The sequence below is a fragment of the Somniosus microcephalus genome, chromosome 15 (assembly GCF_052327205.1).
Source record: "Somniosus microcephalus isolate GS21.2 chromosome 15, FLI_Smic_1.0, whole genome shotgun sequence".
NCBI lineage: Eukaryota > Metazoa > Chordata > Chondrichthyes > Squaliformes > Somniosidae > Somniosus > Somniosus microcephalus.
Window position 1 is genome coordinate 104194365 of NC_141001.1, and position 11055 is coordinate 104205419.

The following is an 11055-nucleotide window of genomic DNA, read 5'->3' on the forward strand; positions in this document are numbered from 1 at the left end:
CACTGCGTTAAAAAGTTTTTCCTCATGTCGCCTTTGGATCTTCTACCAATCGCCTTAAATCTGTGTCCTCTGGTTCTCGACCCTTCCGCCAATGGGAACAGTTTCTCTCTATCTACTCTGTCCAGACCCCTCATGATTTTAAACACCTCTATCAAATCTCCTCTCAATCTTCTCTGCTCTAAGGAGAACAACCCCGGCTTCTCCAGTCTATCCACGTAATTGAAGTCCCTCATCCCTGGAACCGTTCTTGTAAATCTTTTCTGCACCCTCTCTGAGGCCTTCACATCCTTCCTAAAGTGTGGTGCCCAGAATTGGACACAATACTCCAGTTAAAGCCAAACCCGTGTTTTATAAATAGAATCATAAAATCATAGAAATATTACAGCACAGAAGGAGACCATTCGGCCCGTCAAGCCCGTGCCGGCTCTCTGCAAGAGCACTTCAGCTAGTCTCACTGCCCCGCTCTTTCCCCGTAGCCCTGCAATTTTTTTTCCTTCAGGTACTTATCCAACTTCCTTTGAAAGTTACGATTGAGTCTGCCTCCACCACCCTTTCAGGCAGTGCATTCCAGATCCGAACCACACGCTGCTTAAAATAGTTTTTCCTCATGTCGCCTTTGGATATTGTTCATATACAGGTGTCAAGTTGTGTTTGATAACGCTCCTGTGAAGTGCATTGGGGCGTTTTAATATGTTGAAGGCGCTATATAAGTGCAACTTGTTGCTGAATGGGCTGAGAGTTCCCAGGTGTGAGGCGGTGAGCTGCAGTGTCACCGCCCGGCCGCTGGGTGGGGCGCTGGCGGGAGGCGGCGCTGCCGGAAGTGAGTGCGCGGGAGCGGGGAGGGTGCGTTCGTTCAAGACCCGGCAATTAGCGCCCCGGGGCCGGCCGAAGGAGAGGGATTGTGCTGAGGTTCGGCTACAGGCTTCGACTCCAGCTCCAGGCTTCGACTCCAGCTCCAGGCTCAGGTCCCCAGCTCCAGGTTCAGACCCTAGGCTCCAGGCTCAGGCCCCCAGCTCCAGGCTCAGGCTCCCAGGCTCAGGCCCCCCAGCTCCCAGGCTCAGACCCCCAGCTCCAGGATCAGGCCCCCAGCTCCAGGCTCAGGCCCCCCCAGCTCCCAGGCTCAGACCCCCAGCTCCAGGCTCAGGCCCCCAAGCTCCAGGCTCAGGCCCCCAAGCTCCAGGCTCAGGCCCCCAAGCTCCAGGCTCAGGCCCCCAAGCTCCAGGCTCAGGCCCCCAAGCTCCAGGCTCAGGCCCCCAAGCTCCAGGATCAGGCCCCCAGCTCCCAGGCTCAGGTCCCAGGCTCAGGCCCCCAGCTCCCAGGCCCCAGGCTCAGGCCCCCAGCTCCAGGCTCAGGCCTCCAGCTCCAGGCTCAGGCCTCCAGCTCCAGGCTCAGGGCTCCAGGCTCAGGCCCCCAAGCTCCAGGCTCAGGCCCCCAGGTCCAGGCTCAGGCCCCCAGGTCCAGGCTCAGGCTCCCAGGCTCAGGCCCCCAGCTCCAGGCTCAGGGCTCCAGGCTCAGGCCCCCAGGCTCCAGGCTCAGGCCTCCAGGCTCAGGCCCCCAGCTCCAGGCTCAGGCCCCCAGCTCCAGGCTCAGACCTCCAGGCTCAGGCCTCCAGGCTCAGGCCCCCAGCTCCAGGCTCAGGCCCCCAGCTCCAGGCTCAGGCCTCCAGCTCCAGGCTCAGGCCCCCAGCTCCAGGCTCAGGCCCCCAGCTCCAGGCTCAGGCCCCCAGCTCCAGGCTCAGGCCCCCAGCTCCAGGCTCAGGGCTCCAGGCTCAGGCCCCCAGCTCCAGGCTCAGGCCCCCAGCTCCAGGCTCAGGCCCCCAGCTCCAGGCTCAGGCCTCCAGGCTCAGGCCCCCAGCTCCAGGCTCAGGCCCCCAGCTCCAGGCTCAGGCCCCCAGGCTCAGGCCCCCAGGCTCAGGCCCCCAGCTCCAGGCTCAGGCCCCCAGCTCCAGGCTCAGACCCCCAGCTCCAGGCTCAGACCCCCAGCTCCAGGCTCAGGCTCCCAGGCTCAGGCCCCCAGCTCCAGGCCCAGGCCCCCAGCTCCAGGCTCAGGCCCCTGTTCTCGACCTTTGGGGGTTGCTATCTAGAAGGTCTCCAGGGAAACATGGCCATGGACGAGGCGGAGATGAGTTTCAACCTGCTGCTCAACGACATCTCGCAGAACCTGTCTAAAGACAACCTGGAGAGCCTGAAGTTTCTGTGTAAGGAGAAGATTGGCAAGAAGAAGCTGGAGACCATCACCAGCGGGAACCAGCTGTTCCAGGTGCTGGAGGAGCTGGACCTGCTCTCCTCTGCAAACCCCGACTTGCTGTCTGTGCTCCTGGACAACATTAAACGGCCCGACCTGCAGAATAAACTCTTTGCTTTCCAGCAGGGAAACGGACATCTGCAGCAGCCTGTGTGTGAAGTTGGAGCAAGCACAGGTAGAGGTTTGAAGCTAACTTTTTAACGGTGGAGGGACAGCATTTCCATGAAAAAGGGTTGGACAACCTTCCTTGCAAAAAGAAAGTCTTGCATTTCTATAGCGCCTTTCAAGACGTCCCAAAGCGCTTTACAGCCAATGAAGTACTTTATGAACTGTTGCAATGTAGGAAACGTGGCTGCCAATTTGCGCACAGCAAGGTCCCCCAAACAGGAGCTGGGGTCTGGACCAGATAATCTGTTTTTTAGTGATGTTGATTGAGGGATAAATATTGGCCAGGACACCCGGGATATCTCCCCTGCTCTTCGAAGTAGTGCCGTGCGATCGTTTACGTCCACCCGAGAGAGCAGACGGGGCCTCGGTTTAACGTCTCCTCTGAAAGACGGCACCTCCGACAGTGCAGCACTCCCTCAGTACTGGTGTGTCAGCCTAGATTGTTGTGCTCATGTCTCTGGAGTGGGGCTGTGAACCCACAACCTTCTGACTCGGAGGCGAGAGTGCTACCACCTAAACCACAGCTGACACTTCCTTACAGATGTGCAAAAGATGATGTAAGACAGATCTTTAATCAGGTTACTCAAGTACCAGGATGCATCTATTAGCCAGAACCAGTTATATGAACCTTGTTGAGGCCACATTTCAAATACTGTGCAGTTTTGGGCACTCTACATCCAAGAGACTATCAAAATTAGTTTGATAACGCTCCTTTCAAGCGCCTTGGGACGTTTTACTACGTTAAAAGCTCTTTTAAAGAACTGGCACATGCACGATGGGCTGAATGGCCTGTGCCACAACATTTTGTGATTTTGTTTTAACGCAAGTTGTTATGTTCGAGATGGCTCTGAGAAGACCAGATTGGATGATTTTGGGCTTTAGAGCTCCAAGGTGTCAGCCTTGACTCTGGAGTCTGAGTTAGAAGGTTGTGGGTTCAAGTCTCACTCCAGAGACTTGGGCACATAATCTAGGCTGGCACTTCAGTGAGGGAGTTCTGCACTGTTGGAGGTGCCGTCTTTCAGATGAAATGTCCAACCCAAGATCCTGCTTGGATGTAAAAGATCCCATGCCACTATTCAAAGAAAAGAAGGGGCGTTCTCCCGGTGTCCTTTTTCAATATTTATCCTTCAACCAACATCACTAAAACGCAGATTATCTGATCATTATTTCATTGCTATTTGTGTGAACTTGCTGTGTGCAAATTGGCTGTCGCATTTCCCTACATTACAGCAGTATTTGATTGGACGCAAAGCACTTCTGGCCGTCCTGAGGTTGTGAAAGGCGCTATTTAAATGCAAGTTCTTTCTTTAAGTTATGGAGGGAGAAATCCAAAGCTGAACTGTGTTCAGTGAAGAAAAGATTGGTGGGAGAGGGTCTGGGGTAGGTGTAAATGATCTAGGTCTTGAAAATTCTGAGAGGCAGTGATAATTTATGTAAGTAAGCTATTTAACTTGGTGCAGAATTATAAATGAACTAGTTTTCAGCTTGTTTATTCCTCCGAGTAGTGGATATGTGAAGCCGACTTCCAGCAGAGCCGATTATTGAAGTGTCATTTTAACACCGTCAACAAAAAAAGGCCTGGCTAGAAATCTGGCACGGCATAAAGTTGGATAAGATATAGACAAAGATAATTCTTCATAGGATTACATAGAATATACAGCACAAAAACAGGCCATTCGGCCCAACCAGTCCATGCCGGCGTTTATGCTCCGCTCGAGCCTCCTTCCGTCTTTCCTCATCTAAATCTATCAGCATAACCCTCTATTCCCTTCTCCCTCATATGCTTGTCTAGCCTCCCCTTAATTGCATCTATACTATTCACTTCAACCACTCCCTGTGGTAGCGAGTTCCACATTCTCACCACTCTTTGGGCAAAGAAGTTTCTCCTGAATTCCCTATTTGATTTCTCAGTGACTATCTTATATTGATGGCCTCTAGTTATGCTCTTCCCCACAAGTGGAAACACCCTCTCTGTATCCACTCTATCAAAACCTTTCATAATTTTAAAGACCTCTATTAGGCCCTCAGCCTTCTCTTTTCAAGGGAAAAGAGACCCAGTCTGTTCATCATCCTTTCCTGAAAGGTAAAACCGTGACATTTCTGGTATCATCCTTATAAATCTTTTTTGCACCCTCTCCAGTGCCTCTATATCCTGTTTATAATATGGCGACCAGAACTGTGCGCAGTACTCCCAAGTGTAGCATAAATAAACCCTAGTGCAGGAAACTCTCTGGTATTTGGCTCCGACGGGACCGGGATGGTGCCGGTTGATTAAAAATTCTGGATGACGGAGAGGGTTCTCTACCGAGGCTATTTTTAACAAACAAAGAGTCAGACTCCTGTTATTGAGGTGTTCGGACTTCCGACAGCGCCAAGAAGCTGAGTAGTGGCAGTTTGGAGAACTACCCCCACTGACTAACTCGGCCACCGTGGGAGACTCGGACTCGGCAACATTGCCGGTTATTGAGGTGTTTTCGGAGTATGAATTTTGCCGGTTAATAGAAAATTCCGGATATTTAGGTGCCGTTTAAACGAGAGTTTCCTGTGCTTGGTTTGCTTTTGTTATGGCCTTGCTAACCTGTGTTGCTACTTTGTTATTTGTGTACTTGTACTCCAAGATCCCTTTGCTCCTCCATCCCACTTAGTTTCTTATTTTCCAAATAATTATGTGACCTCCTTATTTTTCTTACCAAAATGTCATACCTCACATTTACCTGTCTATGGAACACAATGCTAATTAGGCACAAAAGTGTCATCCATGTATGGCAACCAACCAAATGTAGATATGGGGATGGACAGACATTCGAATGTTTGATTGCCTTTAAGATCAGGGAGAAACTGTGCAGGGCTTTGCCTCTGGGGATTAGATGAGCAGTATAAAAAGAAAGACTTGCATTTATATAGCGCCTTTCACGACCACCAGACGTCTCAAAGCACTTTACAGCCAATGAAGTGCAGTCACTGTTGTAATGTAGGGAACGCGGCAGCTAATTTGCACACAGCAAGCTCCCACAAACAGCAATGTGATAATGACCAGGTAATTTTTTTTTTCAGTAATGTTGATTGAGGGATAAATATTGGCCAGGATGTCCACTGTGCGATCGTATGATCTGTAGGACAAAGGATCGAAATGATCTATGGTCATTCTACATTTTCTTGTGTTCTAACCTCAAATTGGAGCTCTCGCTATAGAGATCCAAGCATATGAACATGAAGGACAGGGAAAGACCAGTTGGTCCATCGAGCCTGTCCTATACTGTCACGGGGTGACTTTTTTTTATTCGTTCATGGGATGTGGGCGTCGCTGGCAAGGCCAGCATTTATTGCCCATCCCTAATTGCCATTGAGAAGGTGGTGGTGAGCCATTTCTTGAACCGCTGCAGTCCGTGTGGTGAAGGTACTCCCACAGTGCTGTTAGGGAGGGAGCTTGAGGATTCTGACCCAGCGACGATGAAGGAATGGCGATATGTTTCCAAGTCAGGATGGTGTGTAACTTCTACACGCCATCATCCCCATCGACCCTCCCCAGCCACCAGTCAGGCAATCTCCCGGGAGAGGTTGGGGGGAAAAAAAACTACGGGTGTATTTACACTCTTAACTGTGGCATTGGTGCAAAAACTGTTTTTGCTTTGCACTGGTGTTGCAGTTAGTGCAAACGCAACGCGAATCCAGATTCAGAGTCTGACCACACTCGTCGCCCCTGTGCTCGCTGACCTGCATTGGCTCGCAGTCCCACAACGCCTCAATTTTAAAATTCACATCCTTGTTTTCAAATCCCTCCAGGGCCTCGCCCCTCCCTATCGCTGTAATCTCCTTCAGCCCCACAACAACAACTTGTATTTATATAGCGCCTTTAATGTAGAAAAACATCCCAAGGCGCTTCACAGGAGCGTTATAAAACAAAATTTGACACCGAGCCACATGAGGAGAAATTAGGGCAAATGATCAAAAACTTGATCAAAGAGGTAGGTTTTAAGGAGCGTCTTAAAGGAGGAGAGAGATTTAGGCAGGAAATTACAGAGCTTAGGGCCTTGGCAGCTGAAGGCACGGCCACCAATGGTGGAGCGGCTATAATCGAGGATACTCGAGGCCCGAATTAGAGGAGTGCAGATATCTCGGAGAGTTGTGGGGCTGGAGGAGATTACAGAGATAAGGAGGGGCGAGGCCATGGAAGGATTTGAAAACAAGGATGAGAATTTTAAAATTGTGGCGTTGCTTAATCAGGAACCAGTGTAGGTCAGCAAGCGCAGGGGTGATGGGCGAACGGGACTTGGTGCGAGTTAGGACACGGGCAGCCGAGTTTTGGATGACCAAGTTTACGTAGGGTAGAACGTGGGAGGCCAGCCAGAAGTGATTTGGAATAGTCAAGTCGAGAGGTAACAGAGGTATGGATGAGGGTTTCAGCAGCGGATGAGCTGAGGCAAGGGCGGAGACGGGCGATGTTCCAGAAATAGGTGGTCTTCGTGATGGCACGGATATGTGATCGGAAGCTCCTCTCTGGGTCAAATATGACATAAGGATGTCAGCCTGATTTTTCATTTTAGAAACCCAATATTAACATCACTACTCCCAGGACAGATGCAGCATGGGTTAGATGCAGCGTAAAGTTCACTCTATACTGCCCCATCAAACGCTCCCACGACAAGTGCAGAAAAATTGAGCAGGTTAGCTCTTTTTTCTTTAGAAAAGAGAAGACTTGGAGGTGACTTGATAGAGGCCTCTTAAAAATTATGGACAGGGTGGATGTGGAAAGAATGTTTCCACTTGTGGGAGAATTCAAATGTAGGGGCCATAAATACAAGGTCGTTACTAATAAACCCAATAGGGAAATAAGGAGAAATTTCTTTACTGAGGGAGTGGTTAGAATGTGGAAACTCGCTACCGCAGGAAGTGGTTGAGGCAAATAGCTTGGATGCTTTCGGAAGGAAACTGGACAAATGTATGAGAGAAAAGGGAATAGAAAGAGATGCTGAAAGGCTGAGATGAGGCGGATGGAATGGGAGGAGACTCGCGTGGAGTACAAACACCAGCACAGGCTGGTTGGGTCGAATGGTCTGTTTCTGTGCTGTATATTCGATGTAAAACTCCAAGACCTCTGCGTTCCTCCAATTCTGCCCTCTCTTGCCCATCCCCGACTTCAATCACTCCACCATTGGCGACCGAACCTTCAGCTGCCTTGGCCCTAAACTCAAATTCCCTCCCTAAACCTCTCCCTTCCCCCCCCCCTTTAAGATGCTCTGTAAAATCTACCTCTTTGACCCAGCTTTTGGTCATCTATCCTAATATCTCCTTATGTGGCTCAGTGTCAACTTTTATTTGCTAACGTTCCTGTGGAGCGCCTTGGGACGTTTTGCTACATTAAAGGCGCTATATAAATGCAAGTTGTTGTTGAGATAAACGGGTTGAGACTCCCTGGAGGAGGGATTGTCGCTGTGGAGTTAGGTTGGGCTCTGACTCCCAATTTACACTGCTTTCCTTCAACGTTAAGCTTGTGTGGATGAGCAAGAAGCTGTCAACTGTTGCTAAGCTTGAAATCATGATTTCTTTAGTTCAAAGCTGAGCTTCGTTTTAAGTATTCACTTTATTTTCTAGGACGTCTGAATGTTGCATTCGCTGTGATTTGTGACGGCGTTGGAAAAGACTGGCGGGCGCTCGCGAGAAACCTTGGGCACAAAGAAGCATTACTTCAGCAAATTGAACATAGACATCTGTCCAACATGCGGGAACAGATTTGGCAGTCTCTGATAGAATGGCAGAAGATGAAAGGAAAAGACGCCACTGTGGACAATCTGGTAAAAGCCCTGCGTAGCTGCCGACTTAACCTGGTCGCAGATAATGTCAAAGAAGCGACACGAGATTGATTGACTTTTAAGACAAGAACACAAACTATTCTCAATGGCAACATTATATGTCACAAAAACGCTCCGGGTATCCAAAGCAAATTTTTCAGTTCCTTCTGAAAGTTAAAGCTAAACCTTTTCTCGTGTTTTGGCCTTTTCCTAATCCTGTAATCGGTGTCGTACTTTTTTCGACCATCATCCTCATTGGTTTTCTGTTTAATTGAAAATGTCTGATGTATGTTTCAGGTTGCTAGCGACATTCAGAATTTAAAGGCTTGCTGCGCTGTTCATCTAAGCAAGGGTGCATTCACACTATAGGCTTGGTGTAGTGGTTTAGGCTCCATGCCAATGCTAACCTCGTGGGGTATGAAGGCCCAAACTGCCTCTAGTGCAAAGCAAAGTGACTGCCTCCTCCAGGAATTATCGTTTCTCCTCGGGTCAGGCCTTGATCGCCACACTCGGGTCAGGCCTTGATCGCCACATTCGGGTCAGGCCTTGATCGCCACACTCAGGCCAGGCCTTGATCTCCGCACTCAGGCCAGGCCTTGATCTCCGCACTCAGGCCAGGCCTTGATCTCCGCACTCAGGCCAGGCCTTGATCTCCGCACTCAGGCCAGGCCTTGATCTCCGCACTCAGGCCAGGCCTTGATCTCCGCACTCAGGCCAGGCCTTGATCTCCGCACTCAGGCCAGGCCTTGATCTCCGCACTCGGGCCAGGCCTTGATCTCCGCACTCGGGCCAGGCCTTGATCTCCGCACTCGGGCCAGGCCTTGATCTCCGCACTCGGGTCAGGCCTTGATCTCCACACTCGGGTCAGGCCTTGATCGCCACACTCGGGTCAGGCCTTGATCGCCACACTCGGGTCAGGCCTTGATCGCCACACTCGGGTCAGGCCTTGATCGCCACATTCGGGTCAGGCCTTGATCGCCACATTCGGGTCAGGCCTTGATCGCCACATTCGGGTCAGGCCTTGATCTCCACACTCTGGTCAGGCCTTGATCTCCACACTCGGGTCAGGCCTTGATCGCCACATTCGGGTCAGGCCTTGATCGCCACATTCGGGTCAGGCCTTGATCGCCACATTCGGGTCAGGCCTTGATCGCCACAGTCAGGCCAGGCCTTGATCTCCACACTCGGCTCAGGCCTTGATCGCCGCACTCGGCTCAGGCCTTGATCTCCGCACTCAGGCCAGGCCTTGATCTCCGCACTCAGGCCAGGCCTTGATCTCCGCACTCAGGCCAGGCCTTGATCTCCGCACTCAGGCCAGGCCTTGATCTCCGCACTCAGGCCAGGCCTTGATCTCCGCACTCAGGCCAGGCCTTGATCTCCGCACTCAGGCCAGGCCTTGATCTCCGCACTCAGGCCAGGCCTTGATCTCCGCACTCAGGCCAGGCCTTGATCTCCGCACTCAGGCCAGGCCTTGATCCTGTAACTGCAGGTTCAGTGGAAAGCAAAACCGCTTCACCACAGGGTCATAGTGTGAATGCACCCTCAATCAGGTTTTAAACTACATTTGGATCAACTTTTTCTAAGGCTGTTTTAAAATATTGTGGGCAAAAAAGAGCACTGATATTGTCTGAGTTTGTCTTTGTACAAACCAAATTATTAATCCCATTAAAAAAAAAAAAAACATTTTTATAGAAGATTTTATTTGCTTGATACATCGCCAACTATAGAACATTGCACTATTTCCGTTTGTTTTTATTCATGCTGAGGAGAGCTTCCACGTGATTCACCTGACTCCCTAAAGCCTTTCCACCATCTACAAGGCACAAGTCAGGAGTGTGATGGAATACTCTCCACCTGCCTGGATGAGTGCAGTTCCGACAACACTCAAGAAGCTCAACACCATCGAGGCCCGCTTCATTGGCACCCCATCCACCACCTTAAACATTCACTCCCTCCACCACCGGCATACCGTGGCTGCAGTGTGTACCATCTACAAGATGCACTGCAGCAACTCCCAAACCCGTGACCTCTACCACCTAGAAGGACAAGGGCAGCAGGTGCATGGGAACACCACCACCTCCAAGTTCCCCTCCAAGTCACACATCATCCTGACTTGGAAATATATCGCCGATCTTTCATCGTCACTGGGTCAAAATCCTTGAGCTCCCTCCCTAACAGCACTGTGGGAGTACCTTCACCACATGGACTGCAGCGGTTCAAGAAGGCGGCTCACCACCACCTTCTTGAGGGCAACTTGCCAGCGACGCCCACATCCCAGGAACTAATTTTTTTTTAAAAGACTCCACTGGTAAATTAGTGATGTAAACTGTTGTATCTGTATCCTGCTTACTAAAGTGATGAATTGACAAGATTGAACAGTGGGGCATTCTGGTTTTTGCATTTGCTGACCACAAGAACTCAAATCCGGTTTGGTGCGAGTCGCAGCAATGCTGGGCTGATCCTATTCTGCCTGCACCTTGACTTCAGCACTGATTGCGTTCGCTCGTTCTCCCCCAAGGACTATTGCTAGCCAAGGACTGGTGCGTGTGTACTCGATAGCAATGTTTTCTCCTTTTTATCTCCTGCTGCTGGCCTTCCTCTCCAGTCAGGGTACACCTGGCGATGGTGGGTTCCTTCACTGACCTAAGCGCAGATGTTTCTAGTGAAAGGCCTTGCATTCATGCAGTCTTTCCAGAACCCCCAGTAACTTGGGGTGCTTGGCACAGGGACCTCTAACAAGTATGTGTGCCATTTTGCAAACAAACACAAAGGAACTTGCATTTATACAGCACCTTTTCACGACCTTTGGGACATCCCAAAGTGCTTTAAAGCTTTTGAAATATAGTCTATTGTT

General features: G+C 50.5%; 1 protein-coding gene across 4 annotated transcripts; it reads left to right on the top strand.

The window, feature by feature from the left end:
* The first annotated feature begins 748 nt into the window (after window positions 1-748).
* Window positions 749-10570, top strand: fadd (Fas (tnfrsf6)-associated via death domain). 4 transcript variants are annotated; one of them, XM_086008200.1, is made up of 4 exons: window positions 749-1039; window positions 1082-1291; window positions 2029-2425; window positions 8005-10570. In XM_086008200.1, exons 3-4 carry the CDS (start codon window positions 2101-2103, stop codon window positions 8271-8273), a joined length of 594 nt encoding a protein of 197 aa, XP_085864326.1. In that variant the 5' UTR covers window positions 749-1039; window positions 1082-1291; window positions 2029-2100; the 3' UTR covers window positions 8274-10570. The 4 variants fall into 4 exon arrangements, with proteins under 4 accessions (XP_085864326.1, XP_085864327.1, XP_085864324.1 ...); XM_086008201.1 differs by having other exon boundaries at window positions 2049-2425; XM_086008198.1 differs by lacking the exons at window positions 749-1039; window positions 1082-1291 and having other exon boundaries at window positions 1304-2425.
* The last annotated feature ends 485 nt before the right edge of the window (window positions 10571-11055 follow it).

What these genes read in the sequence shown, in the direction of transcription:
- fadd (XM_086008200.1), top strand. Translation starts at nt 2,101, where the DNA reads ATGGCCATGGACGAGGCGGAGATGAGTTTCAACCTGCTGCTCAACGAC. An exon ending in TGGAGCAAGCACAGGTAGAG is followed by an intron (nt 2,426 to 8,004) that starts GTTTGAAGCTAA and finishes TTTATTTTCTAG; the next exon opens with GACGTCTGAATGTTGCATTC.